The 24,332-nt window shown below is 38.2% G+C and overlaps 1 protein-coding gene across 4 annotated transcripts in view; it reads right to left on the bottom strand.

The window, feature by feature from the left end:
• The window catches only part of LOC119799257 (importin-13-like), a 49,651-nt gene extending 38,044 nt beyond the window's left edge, over nt 1–11,607 (bottom strand). For 3 of the 4 annotated variants that reach the window (XR_005282833.1, XM_038309066.1, XM_038309068.1), the window contains exons 1-2: nt 11,488–11,598; nt 11,068–11,154 (exon numbers count right to left, since the gene is read on the bottom strand). Coding sequence is in view for 3 of the 4 variants with exons in the window: in XM_038309066.1 (XP_038164994.1) it covers nt 11,068–11,136 (69 nt within the window). In the remaining variant the exon portion in view is untranslated. Of the gene's footprint in view, nt 1–11,067; nt 11,155–11,487 lie in introns of all 4 variants that reach the window. The other variant, XM_038309067.1, reaches the window with a different exon arrangement.
• Between the last annotated feature and the right edge of the window lie 12,725 nt (nt 11,608–24,332).

Here is a 24,332-nt window from a genome sequence, read left to right as displayed (position 1 = left end):
AAATTAAAGATTTATTGATCCTTAGCGGTGAAATCTAGGTGTATCAGCAGAAAACTAACAAATGGCGGCATGCAGATACACAAAGATAAGTGATTAAAAACAGAAGATTTAGATTTTACAAAAGGACTTTACAGATGATATAAAATCTAATATTAGAAAAAAAAGTACAAATCCAGAGTCAAAGAAATGAGAAATGTGAGAGACTAGAGAAACAAATGCACAGACCTCTTTTACGTTTTCAAGAAAAAACAGACTATTGACATGAATTTGTTTTTTTTAGGAGGAGAGATTGTTTCTTCCAGCCTCTAGGAGGACGAACCGATGATGATGCTAAGTGACATTAGCTGGTTGATCAGGTGTTCCAGTGGCTGTTTATCAAAGATGACAATAAATCCTCAGGGATTTGGAAAGTGAAACCTTCCTGATAGGGCTTAAACACTTCATTGTAATTAATCAGTTATTTAAAGATCGTCAACTAATTTAGTAATTAATCGTTAACTGGAGTATAGAGACTGTAAAACATGCCTTTAGCTGCAGAGCGACCCACTTAAAGCAGTAGTTATACCAAGATTATAAAAAAATACACAACATTTTGCATTAAAGTAAAAAAATGTGTGTCAACATGATCCGTCCAAATCTCCTCAAGTGGAAAAGTTTGAGTTTCACCCGTTTTAACTTAAGTTAAAAGTGTTCTACATAGAACCTTTGGCCATCTTATTATTAATTGATTGATGGAAAAATTAATGAATCGATTTGCAAAATACCTTTAGTTGCAGCCCAAGCTCCTTGTTTAAATTCCTTTGAATAAAATGTCAAAAAGTGCCAGAATTATCGGTGACATATAAGGTAGCCATAAGGTATTGCTGCTCCCTTTCTACATGCTGAGGAGTGCTGGAGGTCAGCTGGCAGAAAAACATGCCACCCATCTCATCATGTTTCGAAATGCACCTATAGGCAGAATGTCTGTAAAGCAGCCAACTGCAGGCTAGCTTCATCGGCACAAGGGCTGGGCCATTTATCAATTTATCAAATTCTCCATTTATGGTGATTTCATTTTTGGAAAATCTGGATTTTATCTATTTTTTGTACTTCGATGTCTGCAGTTGTTTCCCTGCAGATTGATTTACTAATCAATCAGGTAAAGTTAAAGCTTGTTTATTATATTTTATTTTTTTATTTTTTCCTACTTGCTTTGATTCTGTTTTATCTTCCTGTATTTTAATCATGCAAAGCACTTTGCATTGTCTTTGTACTGAACTGTGCTATACAAATAAATTTGCCTTGCCTTAAACTTTAAATGTATTAGGCTGCAATTCTAAAGTTTAGAACAGAAAAAAGGATTGTATTGTTTACTAGGGCTGCAACTAACAATCATTTTGCAAATCGATTAATTATCAAATAGCCAAAGGTTACTTAAAGAAGATTATATTATGAAATTAAACCAGATCAAACTAAAATGTTTCCACTTGAGGAGGTCTGGATAGAGCATATTGATGGACAAAAAAGTTTTTTCAATCTTAAATGCAAAATGTTTATATATTTTTTTTTTTTTTTACAATTTTGGTATAATTTCTGCTCATAGTGGGTCGCTCTGTCAGTTAAAGTCACACTTTATAGTCTCTATACTCCAGTTAACCATTAATCGATGACTACCGGTAAGTTAGTTGAAGTTAATTTCAATAATTGATTATTAATCTGATAATTGCTTTAGCACTATTTCTAAGTTTGAAAAATAATAACTAGCAGGTTTTTCTACTAGATTTTTGATAAACGTTTTGTGTCGAATTATACAATTTGTGAAATATTCTATTAAAACTGTAACAATCAGATTATTCTAGCAGCAGTAGATGTAATTCTTTTTTTCTTCTGCCTGAATAAAGGAAATTAAATCTCGTTATAAAGTGTGGTTTTAGATTAGTTTGTTTATGTTGTGATAACCATAAAACTATGGCGTTCTTATTGAAGTTCAGCTAATTATAAAAATACGCGAATTTCGACACGGTGTCCGGAAACAAAACCAGCGGACAAAGAAACAACCTCAGTCCTGTTTACTCCCGACTATCAGACGGTGCCGTTACTTTACAGAAGAGCTCACCCACACTAAATAAAAACATAAAAAAACAAGAGCAGACTAGAAAGCAACAAACTAAAAACAGCCTTCCTTAAAGCACAGCTTTGAGTTATTTGCGTAGTTGAAGGTAACGATGAAGAAAGAGAAAGAAAAATATATAAAGGGAACAGAAATAAGAAGGATGTGAAGGAAATGAATAAAGGAGCTTTAATTAGACAGGTGTCTCCAATTCTGGCAGCGCCGGAATAAAATGTCAGCTCCTCTCTCGCACACTTTTCACATGCACAAACACACTCACACTAATGCACACGCTCAGTGAACCGCAGACAGAGTGAAGTGGCTTACAGGGAACGCAGGAAAAAAATAAGTCCCTGCTGTGAGCTTCTGATCTTAAATTTTTACCCCTAAAGCAATTCATATCAAGTCCTCCATCAGTGTGCCTTCTGTCTCTATTCCATCCTGCCATCCTACTGTCTTTATTTATTTGTATCCCGACCCTCTGGCCTTCAATATCAAATATTCTGCTAAAAAAGAAAAAGAAAGTGTAAAAAAAACAATAAGATGTCTGCAGCTGCAAAGAGGATTCTTAAACTATGTGGATGCCTCAGTAAGCGGCGTATCAGGCAGGTTTCCCTCAGTCTGCCGTCATATAGCATGATTAGCGCTCTCCGTATACTGAGCAAGACTCTGAACAAGCCAAGCTGACTGTCTACAGAGAGCCCTGTATTACTCGCATCTCTATGTGTGGAAGCAGAGACTCTCTGGAGGGACCCATACATAATATAAAGCAGGTGCAGGATTTATAAAACGCCTGAAGCTTTCACGTTCATGGCGGACAGGGTCTCCTTGCTCCAAAAACATCTACCTCCATTTTAAAGAAGAAAGACCACCTGCATATTAACTTGGCTTTGATACGGTTCAAAACGACAGAGAGGTTAATGGAAAAACAAAATGGAAAAACTGAGCTAAAGATAAAAATCTGGTTTTTTGTGGTGAGTTTTTTTTGCACATGATGATTTTTATGGCTTCCTTTGAACAGCTGTCCATCTCCTCTCTGGGCTTTCTTTAAAATAAAGTGTGATTTCAGAGTGAAAAGAAAAGCATTCATTACCAATCTGTGACTGTAGACCGCTCCTTATCTAATTCAGAACGGCTCCGTTCATCTGAGGGTCATTGTTGAAACTAAAGGCATAAAGCAGGCTGGCTGGTTCACTCCTTCAACCTCAGAGGAACTGTCCTTTTCCACAGATGCTCCGTCCTTTATCAGCCATTAGCGTTACTGGCAAAAACTTTACATCATCAGCAGGCATGGAGATTGCATCTCCAAAACTAGGGTTAGGGTTAGGGTAACCACTGCTGCTAGTTCTGTTGCAAGCATGGAAAACCGTTCAGGTAGCGCTCTGATGCAGGAATGTGAACTTTCTTCCATTTTTTCCCCCAAATCCTCAAAATAAATCTGATTTATTTTTTGTTTTTCTATAATTTCATCAATGTACCAAAACTTAATACATTACTATTGTAATGGAATATAAACTTAAAGCAGCAAATATCATACATCAGATTAGTCACATGACGTGACATTTGCTCCAGGATAAACATGAATGATTATTATTTATTTAAGCCCATGTAGTCCTTTTTCATAGTGTGCTAATGCACTTAGAGCCGTGGTTGCCATATGAGGCTTATAGAAGCTCAAGACAGATTTGTTTTTTGCTTTTTTTGGTCCAATATCGCTCTGTGAAGAGATTGGGTTGCCAACCCCTGGTCTAGGTTAAGGGTCAGTGGAATCTGATAAATGAAATTAGTGCTGAAAAAAATCTGATTATTAATCAATTATTGAAATAATGGTCAACTAATTTAGTAAATAAATCGCTAACTGGAGTAAACAGACTCTAAAGCATGCCTTTAGTTGATAAAGCAGTAACTGTATGAAAATTATAAAAGATAAATAGATATTTATCATTTAAGAAAAGATTTTCATCTGCAGATATGCTCTGTCCAGAACTCAAGTCTCCAAGGAACCTTTTGCATTTAGATTATTAACTGAAAAAAAAAAATAACAGCATAATCGAGTAGCAAAATAAACCTTAGTTGCAGCCCTAAATGAAATCTAACCGATATCAATCATGACACATGTCCTTTTCTCCTTTGCATTACAGAACACAGCTCATTATCTTTGACGGCAAAATCTCCAAATGCACCATAGCTGAAGAGAATCAATTTTCCAACCAGATCCTTCCAATAAACAGCAGCTGCATAAACCTATAGAGAGGTAACATCGCAGACTTACAGCTGTGTTGTAGTTTTTTTATTAGTTTATTCATTTTGTACTTTGCTAATAGTCATTAAGGCTACTCCTTTATACCAAAAAACAATATATCAACCAAGCAAACTAAATCATTCTTCCCCCTCAAATCTATACGCTCAATAAACCTGTAATGTTTTCTGTACAAATAGAGATGAACTAAGAACTAAAAGAAAAAGAAAAACTAATTCTAACGATAAAAACATTGATGCTTCAGCTATACTCAAGGATCATATTAAAATAGACAAAATTACAATATATTCTATTAGCAAACATGCAAATCCAGTTCAATGCTTGGTTAGTTAAAGACACTAAAAGCAACAATCATAAACTAGCAACCACGTTAAGAAGAAGTTAAAAACCAGAGCGGAGAATGAAGGTTCAGAGACGCGCTTTATGCTATAAAGCAGTATCTATATTACTGCGATAGATAATAGACTGAAATATCTATAGAAATGTGTTAAAAGATTAAGAGTTGGTTATCTGGTCAAACCTTTTTCAATTTACCCATGTTGTTGATGGAAATAATGACTTTTTATTTATTCATTAGCTGAACAGACGACTTATTATGAGGCGTGTTCTGATAACAACTTAAATCAAAAATAACTGCTGACATTTATTTATTTATTTATTAATGGTATATAATTCTGTTAGGTACGCTTCGTTAGGTATTCTGTATGTATTTTTCTAAATTTTTGCAATTGTATTCTTTCAAAAAATGAAATTTTAGCCCAAGGTTTAGCATATTAATTAAATAACTAAACATCTTGCCATAATTTGAAAAAATAAGCATGTATAAATTCACCAAGAGCAACCGAGCTTCCTACACCTTCGATTCGTATCAGACTGCACCAAATAACCTCTCAATGAGTCTTCCTGCTGTCTAGGAGCAACGCTCACCATGAGCATCGTTGTCAAAGCAACCCTTAATCAGGTGGGTATGAGGCTCCCTCTGATCAGGAAGATTTTTATTAATGTTGAAGCCTAAAATCTATTCACCAGAAGATTTCCTACACCACATATGTCTATTAGATGATGACCCTTGGTGGTATAACCATGCATTTTTAAAACACATTCTTTAAAGAGCAGGAGGTAATAACGACAATACAGACTTAAATAAACATAAAACAAATGGCTTTAAAATAAAAGTGGATTGTCTTTTTCAATAAATAACCAATAAAATAGGTATTTATGTATGCACCTTTCAGCAAGTCACTCTGTCATTCTTAAGCCTCTGACTGCAATAAAAGCATAACTTTGTCCTAAATCTGTGAGAATCAAGGGCCTGTTAAGCTTTAGTTTATAAAAGATAGAATTGTTTAACTCAGGACGAGTGTGGGTGTTTGTTGACAGCAAAAATTAAAAGTAGCATGGTGTTGCCAATAGTGATGAGATGTGAGCAGGAGTGAAAAAAAATAGTCTTGAATCACAGGTTTTCATTTTTGTGTGAACTACTTTGCAAAGCTCTGGTCTTCTGATAGCTTTTTCGATCACTTTGATTTCTCTTTAAGAGCCATCTAATGAGGTACTGAAGCCACAATAAATGTTATTTATTCAGTCTTCCTGCCATAAAAGCTAATTATTTATTTATATTAAGAGCAGGTGTAAATTCAGAAACGGACAAAATGATTGCAGAGGCCTCATTCTAAGCTACATCAGCATTTTATAACCACTGGTTAGCAATGTTAGCCAGGCTGGTTTTACTGAAGTATTTAGTTTGTTTACTTTGACTATAAGGCTTCCAAAAGGCTGCCAATATTTTATAATCCAGTTTCAAGACTAAACTCTCCAAAGTTTTTTTCAGAGAATTCCTGCTCTGACATGAAGCCTTCCTGTTATCTGCTTTAGGTCTTGTTTTCTCTTAAGGCCAGAAAACACCGAATCTGATTTTGCGTCCGATCCAACAGAAAATCATGTCGGACGAGGTTGTGGCGTTTAGCGCTCATTAAAAACAAATGGGGATGATCACATCCGACACGATTTTACGCAAGGGGGCTGTATAGATCTGACTGAGATAGAGCACAGGTCTATTTCATTCAGACTATGCAGCAATTCAGCAGCAATTTCATGGGTCTGACAGGAAGAGAGGCGCGGTTACAAAGTAAAACATCCGCTTTGGTGGAAAATACAAAATAAAATCTGTTAATCGCACGGGGAAAGAGTCAGATTTTAAGTTGAAGATCGCGTATATAGTAAGGCCCCGTCCACACGAAGTCAAAACGAACACGAAATGCTAATATTTTCCAAAACGTTTGTCGTAAAGACGGAGACGTAAAATAAATGTGATCGTCCACACAAATGCATGAAAACGCTGCAAAATGTATGCCAGGCCTGTAAGTGGCGCTGTGGTGCCAAAGCAAAAATAGGCGACGAAATGTTGGGCATGCGCACTAATATTTATACATGGTTGCCCTGTGGGTCCATTTTCGTGGTTCAGTCAAATTCAGGTGCTGAACTATGTCGTCGATATTGCTCTGTTCTTCCTGGAGATATTCCAGAAGAAGAAGATTCTGCTGTAAGCCCGACAGCAGGGTGAGTAGCATGAGCAGCAACCATTCAACACAGTACGGCACCATTGTTGTTGTGATACTGTGTCGCGCATGCATGTTTAGAGGCGACGCTATGACGCATGCGTGTAAAAAAAAAAAATGCGGTCAGACCTTAAAGATGGAAACGCGAAAACGGCGTTTCAAAATCTTCCCACTCTGAAGGCTTAATAAAAAAAAGATCGTTTACAGACCCCCGAAACGCCGGCTTCGTATGGATGAGAGGCTGGTTTGGTGAAAAATGTGTGCGTTTAGGCCAGGGTTTGACTTCGCGTGGAAGGGGCCTAAGCAGGACAGACTGGTGCAAAAACAATAAATGAAACATTAAAATATAGAAAACTTTCCCCATGAAAGGAGTTCAGGAGGACAGAAAACAGATAAAGTAGTGATCCTCTTTGAGCCTCACAAAAAACAATAACGAGGAGCAGACGGAGCAGGTAAGCGCAGCGTATCTCTCTCACCTCTTTATGAAAAAAATTAAGAAAAACTTGGATAAACTTCTCAGATGTCTCTGAGAATCACCTCTCTGCCTCGCCGTTTATTGCTTTTTTTCTTTCTTTAGACGTAGATCTCATTATGTTTTTAATATATGAACATTCTCTATCTGCTCTGGTTGGAGATGCTGCACAGACTCGTTAAGTGGCTTTATAGAATGCGACGGTGGTTTTTTATTTATTTATTTATTTTTTAATAACTTTTCATAATCTGTCCAAGTCAAATGTGGGAAATTGTTTTAATTTGTGTATAGCACAAATAGTTGAGTCTGTAAAGATGAAAATCGGTCATGTTTCTTTACCTAAACTCCATCAAATATTTTTCTGTGACTGACTTTGCACTCATCCATAAACATGTTAGGTTTCACTCTGAATCATCTTCTTAATTTTTATCCTGAAAGCAACATATTCCTCTTATTCTATCCCTGCATTCTTTTTCAGCAAAGCACAGTAAAAAGGTCCAAAGCCTGGAAAATGAGCAGGACTGAATGGACCCTGACACTAATGGTGGCTTTTTAAAAATCGTGCTGTGAGGGCATGGAGACCGCTGCAACGTGAAAGAAAGTGACCCCTAGTCAAGCACAGCAGAGCAGAACAACGGGCAGGTCAGGGTAAGCTGTACAACATCACTCTGAAATGCTCACTACCGAGGACTGAGCTTTGAAATCAATCTGCCACACATTTCCACTGCAGTTATAAATGTAAAATAGTATTCAACACGTTTCTTTATGCACCAAGACACCAACAATGTGGGACTCTGTCTGGAGGACCGAGAACTACACAAAGAGTTTTCTGTTGGACAAACGTTGGGCCAGGAACCATCATCTCCAACACCATGTTGACAAGTCCACGCTTTGTCAAAAACTAACAGTGGACAATTATGTCCAATCTTAAAAACACTAACATAGCTCAAATCATTTAAACAGAAAGTGACAATTTAAAAACGGAAACAGATTTTTTTTTTTAAAAGAACATTTTATTTCCAGCGTTTATCTGAAATGGTGATGCTGGTCACCATCAAGCTGATGGGGATTTCCAGTTTAAGTTTAGGCCAGAGCTGCCCACTCCAACAATGATCTATTCAGATTTGTTTTTTAAAGGACCATAACACCTAAAAATAATAAAAATACTTCCTAAAGGTTTCGTTCTAAAATGATTTATAATAACAGCTCACAGAAGGAGAAACCATCAGTGCTGTAGTTCCAGAACGACTACCAAAGTGGTTGAAGATCAATTATAACTGACTGGATGATGACTACAACAACGCATTTTTCTTTGCATTTGCAAACTAATACCAATATTCATTAGGAGCTAGATTAACCATTCTAACAGTAACACAGCACTGGAATTACAGCCTGATATTATCGATTCCAAAACTGTTTTCGTTCACATGCAAAACCTGCCATTTTCTAGAAGAAGGCTGGAAATAATGTGATATATGGTAGCTGGAACAGCAACAGAGCCAACCTTACAGAATTTAAAGAAAAACTTCTCATTTCCAACCTTTTACAAATAAATTGAATAAATCCACATCTTTTGCTAAGACTACATTAATGTAATTAAATGCAATCGTTTGACATTAAAGGAATAGTACACCCAGAACATGATTAGCCTTCATTTTCTACTCACCCCCATGCTGAACAACACTCTGGAGTACTTTTTTGATATCTCAAATGCATCTGGAGATCTGGGAGGCTTCTTGCTGTCTGCTGACATTCAAATAATGGAGGTCTATGGCGCCCGAGGCAGAAAGGTCCATAAAAGTCCACAAAAAACGTGTCAATATTCCTCCATACTGCTCGTCCAATGTATTCCAAGTGTCCTGAGTGGGTAGCGTCCATAATTTACTCGAAACGAAGTCATTTAGAATGTTTTTAGTGCATAAACAGTAGTGTATAGGATTTCCTAAAAGCGCGTTCACGAGTCTACGGAAACCGCGGCAGACCAAACCAGATGAAAGTGCGCATTCAGCTCGGCAAAGAACTCATGCTCTTCCTCAACACTGAAGTCCTCAGACATTTTTCTTTCGTTGTTTCTTTCTTTGCACAGGTAAACAGCACATTTCTTCTTCTACGCTTGCATTATCGGCAGAGCAGACGCTGAATGCGCACTTTCATCTGGTTTGGTCTGCCGGCTTCCATAGCGTCAGGAACGTGCCGGCGCGCGCTTTCAGGAAATCCTATACACTACTGTTTATGCTCTAAAAACATTCTAAATGACTTTGTTTCTAGTAAATTCTGGATGCTACCCACTCAGGACACTTGGAATACATTGGACGAGCAGTATGGAGGAATATTGACACGTTTTTTGTGGACTTTTATGGACCTTTCTGCCTCGGGCGCCATAGACCTCCATTATTTGAATGTCAGCAGACAGCAAGAAGCCTCCCAGATCTCCAGATGCATTTGAGATATCAAAAAAGTACTCCAGGGTGTTGTTCAGCATGGGGGTGAGTAGAAAATGAAGGCTAATCATGTTTTGGGTGTACTATTCCTTTAACAAATGGGGGCTGACCAGAAAACACCCTGTAGTTACAGACAACGCTGCAAATATGGTTTGTGCAGAGAAGATCATGCAGCTCATGCATGTCTGCTAATGCAATTATTGTCCACTATCTATTGGTTGAAATAAGGAAATCTTGTCAGTTTTGTAAACAAAACAAAAAAACATACATGGAGGTGAAAACAAAAGAAAGCAGCACCCCATCAATCTTAAGAGAATAGCGCAGTCTCAGACCTCAAGTAGGTAAATAATGACTGGTCTATTAAAATGCTGATTTCAGACAAGCTATCTGGACAGAAAATGCAAAAATAATTGCAGAAGGTTATTACTGTCATTATGTTGCAGGAAATAATGTTATATATTACCATCTAATATGTGCTAAATTGGTTATGGCACTTTAATTATACAGGGGAAACATATTCTTCTGTGTGTTTGGAGTTTTTAAATAAGATCTTTCTGTACAATTGTTTTAATTTCTTTGCAAAACAATCTGGGCACATAACAGGTTACGGTGCCAAAATGCTCAGTGGTTCCATGATCTAAATACGCTGAAGAGCAAAAACATCCTATCTACCTTTTACCTCTGAAACCCAACACTAAATCTCTTCCCTTGCAGGAATGTGCATCCTCCCTCTGATCTGCCTTTAATCATTTCTGTCACATCAACTCCTGAAGCTCCATCCTGGTTCACTACTCACACATCCCTCACCTTTATCTCCTTCCATCAATCCACTGAGCACCTCTTTCACTATCCCTCCTTTCCATCCTCTCCCCCCACCCACCCATCAGTCCTTGGTATGTCCAGGCCACTGGCCGCCCACAAGGCTAATTCATCACAGGAACCTGGCACTTAACAGGGCAGTGCAAACACACACACACATAGTGCACACTATACCCACTCCTTCAGATTAAAAACACACAATATATTAACTTTATAATGTAAAACATGAGATTATTACATATAATTCTGTACATCCACAAATTACAGTGGAATTTGTTGCAATAAATAAAGAAAAAACAAGCTATTCCTAAGAGGTTAAGTTAAAATATTTCGTTTTTTTTCCCCAACTAAGCTATATTTCAATAAAATTCTTATTTTAATCTAAAAACTGATTAGCTGAATGACAAGATGTTAGCAGATAAACTCACCTTCTCCACGTTCTCCACAGTGAAGTCCAGAGCACCCGGTGAGGTCACTATTCTCCCCGGCGTCTCCATGTCTCCGCGGAGACGGAGCTGTCAAACGGGCAGAAGGGAGAAGAGCTTTCACTTACTTATATCCAGTTCAGCAAAATCACATTTCACTAGCGTGGGTTCTCCGTGGGGATAGAGTGCTGGTTACTCTGTTGCTTTAATTTCTATCTGGGGTAAAGGATGACATGACAACGCCGACCGGAAAGCTAACGCTAGCCTGTTGTTGCTAACCTCCCGCTGTAGAAAGCACAGGCTGCTATGCTAACGCAAAGCTAACTAATGTAGCATCGAAACCGAGCGCAGCCGCACTAACGCAACGACTAAACTAATGTAAACAATCTTAGTGTGACAGCATCGATAAAACTACCGATTTACCGTATATTACATGAAGGGATCTCAGAGGACTGTCATTCCCACACCTTTCTGTCCAGCGACGGTATGAGACGATGCTGGGGAGTCCCTCCCTCCCTGCCGCTGCTCTGCCTCTCCTCCACCGTCACTAGGAGCTTGTTGCTGCATTCAGGAGCTGTGGGAAAAAACACATTCGAACCGTGTGGACCACCCAAATACCATGTAAAATGCTGATATAAATTAAATTAGTAACATGATGATGCACAACTGTAAGACCGGTTATTATTTTCTGAATAACGGTTCTGTTCAAGTCGTTTAAACTATAGTTATTTATTTATGATGATTATGGAAGTAACCATTGTAAATCTATGTTACACATGCCAGTGATCCAGATTTAATTAAGTTTTCATGGTTTGGCACTGTTAAAGATGTGTATGCTGTGTATGCACCTTGACATCTCTCCGGTTCTTTTCCCTGAAAAAAGATAACTTGGGAAAAACTCTTGAAATAACACTTCATGACTTATATGTATTAAATAACCAGGAGACATGACAACAGAGTCTGATAGAAATTGTAATCTTACTCAGATCAGATAAGTTGCTTAGGGTTTACAGAAGGCAGCTGCTCACCTCCGGGCTCAACACTCAGGAAGTGGCCCCGATTAAAAGTTAAAAAGGTATTTTATACATCTCCAGTCTGCCACATCATCTTATTTTACATCATACACATTACCAGATGAGGAGACATCCATGGCTCCAGCCTTATCAAAATATTACACTTTGTTCTTAGCTGAAGGACAGCATTTTCATTTCATTCCCAAATATCTGCCATGTACAGAATGAAGATTATAACTGTATATACACTATATTGCCAAAAGTATTTGCTCACCCATCCAAATTATTGGAATCAGGTGTTCCAATCACTTCCATGGCCACAGGTGTATAAATTCAAGCACCTAGGCATGCAGACTGTTTTTACAAACATTTGTGAAAGAATGGGTCGCTCTCAGGAGCTCAGTGAATTCCAGCGTGGAACTGTGATAGGATGCCACCTGTGCAACAAATCCAGTCGTGAAATTTCCTCGCTCCTAAATATTCCACAGTCAACTGTCAGCTGTATTATAAGAAAATGGAAGTGTTTGGGAACGACAGCAACTCAGCCACGAAGAGGTAGGCCACGTAAACTGACGGAGCGGGGTCAGCGGATGCTGACGCGCATAGTGCGAAGAGGTCGCCAACTTTCTGCAGAGTCAATCACTACAGACCTCCAAACTTCATGTGGCCTTCAGATTAGCTCAAGAACAGTGCGCAGAGAGCTTCATGGAATGGGTTTCCATGGTCGAGCAGCTGCATCCAAGCCATACATCACCAAGTGCAATGCAAAGCGTCGGATGCGGTGGTGTAAAGCACGCCGCCACTGGACTCTAGAGCAGTGGAGACGCGTTCTCTGGAGTGACGAATCGCGCTTCTCCATCTGGCAATCTGATGGACGGGTCTGGGTTTGGCGGTTGCCAGGAGAACGGTACTTGTCTGACTGCATTGTGCCAAGTGTAAAGTTTGGTGGAGGGGGGATTATGGTGTGAGGTTGTTTTTCAGGAGCTGGGCTTGGCCCCTTAGTTCCAGTGAAAGGAACTCTGAATGCTTCAGCATACCAAGACATTTTGGACAATTCCATGCTCCCAACTTTGTGGGAACAGTTTGGAGCTGGCCCCTTCCTCTTCCAACATGACTGTGCACCAGTGCACAAAGCAAGGTCCATAAAGACATGGATGACAGAGTCTGGTGTGGATGAACTTGACTGGCCTGCACAGAGTCCTGACCTCAACCCGATAGAACACCTTTGGGATGAATTAGAGCGGAGACTGAGAGCCAGGCCTTCTCGTCCAACATCAGTGTGCGACCTCACAAATGCGCTTCTGGAAGAATGGTCAAAAATTCCCATAAACACACTCCTAAACCTTGTGGACAGCCTTCCCAGAAGAGTTGAAGCTGTTCTAGCTGCAAAGGGTGGACCGACGTCATATTGAACCCTATGGATTAGGAACGGGATGTCACTTAAGCTCATATGTGAGTCAAGGCAGGTGAGCAAATACTTTTGGCAATATAGTGTATAACTATATATTAACAGTAATGGCAAAAATATTGCCCTTTCAACATTTGGCGGACTAGTTTGGGCTAGTAGCAAGTAGCCTAAGCAAAATAGATAAAATCAAAGAAGTGTCCTACCATGACTATGAAGCTGATGCCAGTGGGAAATGAGTCCCTAACTCTGTAGGAGCAGTGATAGCCATGCTAACTATGTAGGGGTAGTGATAGCCATGCTAACTATGTAGGAGCAGTAATAACCATGCTAACTATGTAGGAGCAGTAATAACCATGCTAACTATGTAGGAGCAGTAATAACCATGCTAACTATGTAGGGGCAGTGATAGCATGCTAACTCTGTAGGGGCAGTGATAGCCATGCTAACTATGTAGGGGCAGTGATAGCATGCTAACTCTGTAGGGGCAGTGATAGCCATGCTAACTATGTAGGGGCAGTGATAGCATGCTAACTATGTAGGAGCAGTAATAACCATGCTAACTATGTAGGAGCAGTAATAACCATGCTAACTATGTAGGGGCAGTGATAGCATGCTAACTCTGTAGGGGCAGTGATAGCCATGCTAACTATGTAGGGGCAGTGATAGCATGCTAACTATTAAGGGGCAGTGATAGCCATGCTAACTATGTAGGGGCAGTCATAGCCATGCTAACTCTGTAGGGGCAGTGATAGCCATGCTAACTCTGTAGGGGCAGTGATAGCCATGCTAACTCTGTAGGGGCAGTGCTAGCCATGCTAACACTGTAGGGGCAGTGATAGCCATGCTAACTATGTAGGGGCAGTGATAGCATGCTAACTATGTAGGGGCAGTGATAACCATGCTAACTATGTAGGGGCAGTCATAGCCATGCTAACTCTGTAGGGGCAGTGATAGCCATGCTAACTCTGTAGGGGCAGTGATAGCATGCTAACTATGTAGAGGCAGTGCTAGCCATGCTAACTATGTAGGGGCATGATAGCAATGCTAATTATGTAGGGGTAGTGATAGCCATGCTAACTATGTAGGTGCATTGATAGCCATGCTAACTGTGTAGGGGCAGTGATAGCCATGCTAACTTTGTAGGGGCATTCATAGCCATGCTAACTATGTAGGGGCAGTGATAGCTATGCTAACTCTGTATGGGCAGTGATAGAGATGCTAACTCTGTAGGCAGTGAAAGCCATGCTAACTCTGTAGGGGCAGTGATAGCCATGCTAACTTTGTAGAGGCAGTGCTAGCCATTCTAACTTAGTAGGTGCAGTGATAGCCATGCTAACTCTGTAGGGGCAGTGATGGCAATGCTAATTATGTAGGGGTAGTGATAGCCATGCTAACTATGTAGGGGCAGTGATAGCCATGCTAACTATGTAGGGGCAGTGATAGCCATGCTAACTATGTAGGGGCATTCATAGCCATGCTAACTATGTAGGGGCAGTGATAGCCACGCTAACTATGTAGGGGCATTCATAGCCATGCTAACTATGTAGGGGCAGTGATAGCCATGCCAGTCCAGGGACTGAATGCAGTTCTGTAAGGTGTCTTAGTCAAGGTCAATGACTGACGTACCTGACATGGAACAACCAGACCATACATATTGCTTTAGGTTAATAGATTAGATTAATTAGGCTATGTATGCTTCCAAAAAAAATAAAAATTCCACCTTCCTCCTTCTTCTTTTTTTACAACTAGACTACTGATCGTATCTTTCTACAACTGAAGCCAAAAAATCTGAAGTCCAGAAATCAAGTAAACCAACAATGTGAGAAACAATAGCAACAGAGATCTATACATTTTATAACAAATTATATACCTCCAAATTTTTTGAACCAAAATGTGTCGTCTTTATAGCCAGATTGAAAAATGTATTCCCAAAATTGAAGATGACTTTAAACAAACCTGTGACCATAACATACCCCCTACAAAGAGACAAGGTGTTATTTAATCCCCAAACCAGATAAAGACCCAAGACTCGTTGAGAATAGAGGACCTATCCCACTTATAACTCAATTATAAACCGCTAACCTACATATTTACCATGCACCTTTATAAACTGGAATCTCAAATATTGTTGCAGAATCAGTCTGGCTTCTTAAAAGCAACGATCCACAACAATATTAGACTAGTAATGGATTTAATCTAATATAGAGACTTAATTAATGATGATGGTTTTATTCTTTTCTTAGATTTTTATAAAACATTTGATTATGTAGAGCACAATTTTTGTTTACAGAACTTAAATATTTTTGCTTTGGAGGAAAAATTTGTGAATTCAATTAGAGGTCTATATAAGAAAATCAATAATTGTGTAATACTTCCTAAAGGTACGACAGCTAGATTTAACATTAATGTCGGCATTCCTCCCATATGTGTTTATTTTGGTTGCATAAATGTTAGCAATCACGGTAATTTAAGAAAAGAAAATAGGCACATCACATTGCATAGTCATTATGAAGTCAATGAAGTCTACACATCATATAATATGACATAAAAATCCATCTCAACAGAATTCATGTATTAATGGAGCATAATAATACAAATGTGCCAAAATTGCTAAATTGATGATATACATGTAATATACATGTATTGATGACATTGTTATGGTATTTACATACTACATATAATTTCATGATTACACATGAAGACTGAATAACAAGTACATGTCTGTTAATGCTATAATATTTTTCTATTTCTACATTGTGCATTCATAATGCCATTTACTTTTATACTCCTTCTATGCATTAGCCTTTAAAACTTTTTGAGTTACTTTTTTTTCCACTCAATATAAGATGCAATATATTTCTAGCCTAGTAAACTAGCCCCACCCACCAGCGGCCAAAATCATTTTTGCCTGCGAATTACACATTTAATCTCACATTTAGTCTGGTTTATCAGGCTAGTGGTTTCTAGCTGTAGTATTTGAAGCTGTGAGCTCATTTGTATTTTTGTGGATTTGTATGTATGTAGATAGACTGTACCTTTCTCAATTTCACGTTAATACAGGAACACTTCTATTTAATTTGTTAATTTTCTGTATAATTAAATATATTTGTTTCAGTGAAATATGTTTAGTTTTCTAATAAAATCAAACAAATCCAATTCCTCAGCTGTAAACATTGATGAAAGTGTTTTAATTTCCCTGTTTTTTTTGTTTTTTTTAACTATTTTTCCCAACCCCATTATAGCCCGAGATCTAAATCTACTGTCTATTCCACCTGGACTCATTGTGTTATTAATCCAAATTAAGCTAAAAACCAAAACTGAAGATGTTGGTTTTGAATATTGATTTTATTTTTTTATGCGTTAAAATATCGGTAGAATATAAATCCAAAGGCTGGAAAATGATGTAAAACTTTAAATTAGGTTGCCAACTTGGTTTCTAAATGATTTATATTTGTTAAATCTAATCCCTGAGATTTTAGCAAATGACCTGATAATTTCTAATAATCTGGCTTTGGACTTTTTTATGTTTTTAAAAACTAACAAGCATCAGCTGCAAATAATGCATAACGGTGTTGTTTATGCCCGATTGTTATGCCTGTTTCATTCTAGCCAGTTCTTATGGTTATTGCTAATGGTTAAATAGCTTTAATAAACAGCAAAGGAGGTAAAGCATCCCCTTTACTGGATCCTTTTTTATTTATTTTGATATATTTTACAATCATTCTAAACTTGACTATGATAGAACTTTTCATTTGATAAAATATTCACCAAAACACTTAAAAACCTCAACAGAAATAAATGCTACACTCTGTAAATGTCTTATTCAGCATCTGATGACAGTAGAACCACTGCATCCATTTCCTGTTTTTATTCATCATATTTAGAAGTCTGACATTATGAAAACTTAACAATTCTTATCTTTAAGGATTCAATTTGCAATTATTTAAAATATTCTTTGATAGAAAATAGCAAAAATATTTTATACTGCTCTTTAAGTTAGATTTGCTGTCAGTCAATTAAAAAATAAATTAAAATAAAAATAAAAGTTTGTTTTTAATACTTTGTGAACTGAGCTGATTTCATGTATTGTATGACAGATGTGTTTCAATTAACCCTTTATAGGGCGAGTTAGCATTTTGGATCACTTGCATCCCCCTTACAAATGGCGTATGCAAGATCTAGAAGCAGAAGATCTATATCCAGCCAGCAAAGATCCTGCTACATGGCTGTACATCTTATTTTGGCATTTGACCAATTAGATGAGCCCTTTAATGATATATTACATCCTGTAAATTAAGTTGGGGAAAAAAGTTAACAAGTCAAAAAAAAAAAAGCTAAAAGCTAATTGAAACATTAAAAAGGGAAAATTAAAAAGTTAATAAGCCTAGTTAACAATTATATTTAGGTTTATAAACAAACAAATGTAGGTGCCAGTATCAGCATTAATGCCTCTAAGGTTATGTTGTTTCACTCTGAGTGTTTTTCATGAATTTCTTATAGAAGCACTTTTGTTATTTTTCTCAATATATTTGGGCTAGTTGGCGTTTCTTGTTATTGCATTGACATTCATTTTTGCCATCAAACTATTCATATTTTTTTTTATGTTACAAAGGTAATAAGGTCTAGTCCTGGATTCCAATAACACTATTGGCTGGAAATGTAGATTTTCAAAGTATTTCACTGAGTGCCTTATAAAGGGATAAGGACACCGGGTTTAGTTTAATTTAAAACCAATGACGCCATCTACTGGCCACTCAGAATTACTACATAAACTCCAAGACAAAAACCTCAGACTTTTTATGTGACTGACTGAGCATCCCAGGTACTTCACTGCTCCTGGATTCAAAGGAATAACCAAGAGAGCATTTTAGAACCAAGGCTAACACAGCATTTGTTTTACAACAGACAAAAAAGAATGATTCAAATTAATTCCCATTAACTAAAAAAAAAAATTAAAATCAAAGAAGTTTAAAATTTTAATTGCCATCTTTAAAATAAACCAACAAGGGAAATTTTGATGTTTTTCAATTTTCACAAACAATTTAGGTGAGAAAACAGGCCAGCAGTTTATTGGCCAGCAAGATCTTTCATCTGTGATGAAAAAAAGCCATTAAGGCTCTGATGTTACTGCTGGTAAAGCAGAGCGTTTTATTAGGCAGCGTTTCCACACTTTTCCAAATCCAATGCAAGGACTCTTTAAGGACCACAGACAGTATTTAACCTCTGGGAGGGGTTCATATCTGGAAGGATTTTAATAACATTTAAAGTTAAAAAAAACCCCAAAACAAATAACATAGAAGTTGTTAGAACAGGTCGAGTGATTATTTAGAAAAATTTTTTATTAAACTTCCACCAATATATAAATATGAGCGGAGCTTCATTCCCAAGGACCTCATGAAAATCTGGTCTGTTTTTAGTGATTTATTTGGAAAATATCGATGTTTGAATTCATGTTCTTGTTGTTTATTGTGATCAGCAGAGATTGACTGTAAAATGTTTTTAACATCTATTAATTTTCATCCTCCCCTCTGTGCAAACCTATAGATTTTTTCTGGAACTGCCACTGATGAACAACGACCACAAACCTGTTTTCTATGGTTTGTTACAGAGTGCAGTTTGATTTTAGCTCCCCTAACTTGAGTTGTTTTATGCTTTCTGTCCTTTTTATAGAGCTAACTGGCCGCCTCTACCAACATTTTCTGGAACCGCCACTGATGAACAACAACCACAAACTTTATAGACCTAATTTGTTCAGAAGCTGCAAGATGACCAGAACAATTGTTCTGTTTACATGAGAAACAATAATAACTACAAATATGCTGAAGAGCTGTACTATAGTAATATTAGAACTCTTGCTCCAGTTGACTTCAGTTTGTTTATTTATAAAGAACCAATTTACAGCCAATTATTTCAAGAGCCTTAACAAAAATCAAACCTTTATTATAGTGATAATAAATAACAGGTGAAGATAGAATGACAGGAAGAACCAGAGAGAACCAGACTCATTAGGCAAGATTTGATATAATTCAGTCTTTTAAAATAAAAACAAATCACAGCTAATGTCATATCAAGGCAATTTACATGAGAGCTTTAAAACAGAAACATGTAACAGAATTCAACACAAACAGAATTAAATTAATTTATAAACATCCAGTTAGATCCAATTTACAATATGATGAAGATAAATTTAGTGTATTATGGGGTTTAAAGAAACATATTCAATCCAGGGAAGCTCAGCCAATCACATCCAGTCATGAATGCAGCAGTCCCTCCTCCTGAGCAATGCAGTGGTGACAGTAGAGAGGAAAACTAGCTTTAAGCAGGAAGGATCCTCCAGAAGAACCCGGCTCCATGTCAGCGCCCATCTACTGCTGCCGAGCGAGTCTTTAACAGGACAGCAGACGTCCAACAGACACAGAGGCGCCGGTCCAAGGAGCAGCTGACCATCTGGAAAAGAAGAACAGGAGTTAGTGAGAGAACACGCTAGGCTGTGACATTTAAACACAGAAACACTGGGAGAGGTGGAACTTTCACCAAGAGAAGAGGAAGACACACAGGGAGAAGCTAAAGTTAACAGCAGTGATAACTGTAGACAATGGATGCTTGGAGAAAATGCCTGAAAATGCTGCATTTGTTGGAGTCTTCAGTCGGTTTCATCAGGGTCGTTTCTCTGCTTTAATAAGTTCTAAAAACCCTTCAGACATAAACCAGGGGGAAATTCTCCCACATTGGATCAGAAGCTGCTTCTGAACCGTTAACTTCTGCTTCTGGTGAAGGTTTGGTTACAGAGATGAAAACTGAGGTGGAAAGATAAGGATTAAAGGTTAGACCACCTTGATGGGATGGCTGTGGTTTTTCAATCTGTTTGTTCTAGATATGTTTTTACTACCTTCACCAATACTGATGAACATCTGGAAGCAATAAAGGTTCTTTACCTTCTTTCTGGGTGGAGCAGACTGATGGTTTAGTTGTGGGCTCTTCAATGTTTTTCAGTCCAGGACTCCAGAATGTTGGAGAGACAAATCGAGGAGCCATGTTTCTCCTCCTTAGTGGTCTGTTTTCTCCATCCTCTGCTTCAGCTCCTTCATCAATGAAAGCAAAGTGTCCTCAGAGTCTGAAACTGTCTGCATGTGACGCCTCTCTAGTCAAACAACCAACATACCTTCAAACACGTGTGGATGGACTCTGCTCCACTGAGATCCCACTGCTAGATCACTGCTTCCATATTCAACCTGCTTCTCCTGTAAAAAAGAAGCTAAATTAATCCACAGAATTTCCTCGACACCAATTTTAAAGTTGAGTTGTCTGTTTGTCATGTTAATAAAGGCTTACTCCAGGTGTTTTCCTCTGTGCCGTCCTCAGGTGGGGACTAGGAGGCTCCTCAGCATCCTGGATGTCCCGGTTCCTCACAGGAGTTCTGCTTTTGGACGTCCACAGTGTCTGAACATAAATGAAAAATTAAGTGAGGCCACCTGAAATGCTGACTTTATATCTAAATGATGGATGATTGTTGCTCGTTACTGTACATGCTCTCACTCTTTGTAAAGGTCAGCAGCTCAGATGATGCTCCTCTGGTTTGGTCGCCGTAGATCTCATCAGCATCTTCTGACGGCCCAAAGCTTGTAGCGGCTCGGTCCGACATGGGATTTAAAAAAAACACAGAGGAGATCCAGTGTGGTCAGAACTGGCCTAGATCATATGGGGAGTATTTCTGCAGAGGGATATTTCACTAACTGACCAGAGGAACATCTAGAACTAGATCAAGTCACAGCTGAAAGCAGGTTCTAACAATCGGCGCCATTCACAACCCACATCCTTCCATCAGTCCTGTCCTCTGCTTTAAACTGCTCTGAAATCAATTCGTCCCTCCAAGCATCGTCTTTACCTTCTCACCATCATCCCAGAGACCAGTTCAACTGATGACCACTTCAAGCTGTGTCACTGTTCTATTCTAGATCTAGCAGCATTGTCCTGCTCTAGATCAGGGCTGTCCAGCTCCACTCCTCCAGAGCTGCTATGCTGCAGCTTTTAGTCCCATCTCTTCTCCATCAGACCTGAATGGAACGGCTGATTTCCCTCATCAGTCATTCAGCTCTGCAGAGGTCTGGTAAAAGGCTGTTTGTTTGATCCTGGTGTGTTGGAGGAGAGATGCACCTGAAAGCTGCAGAAACACTGCTGTAGAGGACAGGAGTTAGAGAGCTCTGCTCTAGAGAGCTTCTAATCAGTCTCCACTGCAGCCTTGTCCCTCTGCCTCTAGACTTTAAGTTGTCCTCATCTCCACTTTTAGACCTTTAGGATCTTAGTTTGACTTCCTGTGTTTCTGTCCTCAGCAGCGACGTCTCACTCCTTAGAGGTTTTGATGCGTCCCCAGCAGCGATGTCCAGCTGTTGCCTCAGTTTGGTTTGTCTCCTTTTTGCTTCGCCTGTTTTCAACCAGGATTTATGTTTTTTGTCTTTTTTTTTATTTTTTCTATTTCGTTCTGTGTTTGTGTGGATTGTTTGGTTTGCCTTCTGTTACCCAGGAGATGGTCCAGCTCTGTCGTTAGACGTAGAGCATGTTAGATTATTTCTGCCTTAACAAGCTCTCATGTTTCACACCTTTTATAAATTGTTAGCACATCTCCAGTCTCTGCTCAGATGTCTGTACTAAAGGAAAATTCTTAACATCTAAAACTTAAAACAAAATCTAGCAGCGGGGTAAAGAAAAGCCACGGTGCAAGACGCTACCTAAGGCATCCCTAGACCTGCCAGATATCAAACCAATCAATAAATAATATCTAAATGTGACTGTTTCCAGTCTTTCAGCCTATCCACCTCCAATCGTCATCAAATCACCAAGAAAATACGTCTAACTCCTCCTGCAAGATGATCCAAAGCAAGTTGGTAAAATGTTTGGTTCTTCTGCTTAAGTCTCAGCTTCTCTTCAGTGTGAGAAGCTGTTAAAGGAGTTAAATGAAGATTCTTGGTGAAATTCCTCTCCTCACTATTCCTCCCTACAACAAAACTTCTTGGCAGGGGGCTCCTCTTCATCTTCGTCTTCCTCTCTTGTCCTCCTCCGGGAGACAGAGCCGGTCCCTGGAGGTCGGTGGTCTTCTTCTTCCCCTGTGGTGGAAGGTGGTCACCGTCTTCATCGTCTTCTTCCTCAGAGCTATCACAGCTATCATACATGGAGCCGTCACTAGACCCATCAAGAGACTGACCAGTAAGAAGCCACCAAACCTCCTCATAATCCTCTGTCACTTCATAAACCAACACCACCGCTTCAACCTCTGCACCTTCCTCAGTAAAAACTTCCTCATGGTCCCTGGAGAACAGTTCTATACTGATAATTAAAGGAAAATCAACCTGATCAGTGATCAAGATGCAGAGCTCCAGGAAAGGATCAGATGGAAGCGGGGCGTCTGGAGCAATGAGGAAAAAATCATTAGACCAGGAACATTAATTAAGGAACATTAAATCACAAAACTCAATGCTTTATTTTAGGTTGCTGGATGTGCCTGTGTGAGTTACTCAGGTTTACGTAGATTTAATCAACAAGAACATCTGTTAGCTAAAACTCATTAAAAAACATCTAAACAATGCTAGTGGTTTGATTAGTGTCAAAAGAAACATTTAAATCGTTCTAAAATAACACATACATACAAAACTACACACAAGTATTTCCATATATGTATATATCTGTGTATATGGTCCTCGGCATCAGTGGGAGGAGCATTTTTCTGATTTCACCGTAACACTAAGGAACGATTGTTGTAAAGGGAGGACATTTTGCTGGTCCTCACCAGCTATTTTGCTGACGGCTAATTTAAGAACAAAAAACTACAATATCTTTTAAATCACAAGAAAACTATTAAGTTGTAAGTTTATTTTATATTCAAATCTTTTTTTTACTGGTTAATGGGGTTTAGATTTTTATTTCAGGATGTTAACAATACAAAAATACGCTCTAAATGGTTCACTTATTTATTTTATTTCGATTACGCTCCCTGCAATTACACTAAACTCCCCCTAGGGGGCACGCATCCCCCTTTGGGAGCTGCTGACCTAGACTGTTCATTCAGATTAGTTCAGATTAAAGGACATTTTAAGCTGCCAATAAACACTTTTTTTTAAAAATCTTTATCAGAAAAAAAAAGTTCCACTGGGTGATTTGGTAATATAATCATGAATATTTGAAGTTTAATAACTATAAGCAGAAAATTGTAATAGTTGACAGAAATAAAAGCTTAAAAACATCAGGCTTTAAATTTCAGATCTATAATTTCTCAGAATCAGAACCTCAGCTTATCAGACCCCTTCCTCAGTGCATCCTAGAGTAGAAATAAAGACATTTATTAACACATAAAAAGCCCAGAGCAGAAATAGACATTAGCAAACTATTTAGAAGAATTTTGTTCTTTTCCTAAAAACTCTAAGAAAGGGTCCTATACAGAACTTTTAATGGTTTAGGCGAAACCCTCCAGTGTTGAATGTTTTGAAGATCTAGAAAATGAGACCTCAATGAACAAATTGTATTATTACTGGTGACAGATGAGATGAAATGATTTATATTCACCTGAAATTTTAAACAAGGGCTGAAGAAAAATGAAGAATGAGCTCAGAAATACGTTTAAATAATATATTGTTCTAAAATGATGTTTTAATTCTACCTTCTCCCTGTAAACATAAAAATATCATCCTCCTTTCTAAACTCTTGATTAAACATTTATTTTCTATGAAAGGATCTCATTTTTTTCCACAATAATTTTAAACCTTATAGTTGTTATTGTTGTATCCATGGAGACCATACTTGTTCTCTGTCAGAAGGGGCCAGGCGCCATCTTGTTTTTAAAAGTTTTTATTAAATAG

This window comes from Cyprinodon tularosa, unplaced genomic scaffold, assembly GCF_016077235.1.
Source record: "Cyprinodon tularosa strain WSP-4 unplaced genomic scaffold, ASM1607723v1 ctg656, whole genome shotgun sequence".
Classification (NCBI taxonomy): domain Eukaryota; kingdom Metazoa; phylum Chordata; class Actinopteri; order Cyprinodontiformes; family Cyprinodontidae; genus Cyprinodon; species Cyprinodon tularosa.
This window is presented reverse-complemented; position numbering and strand designations above follow the sequence as displayed.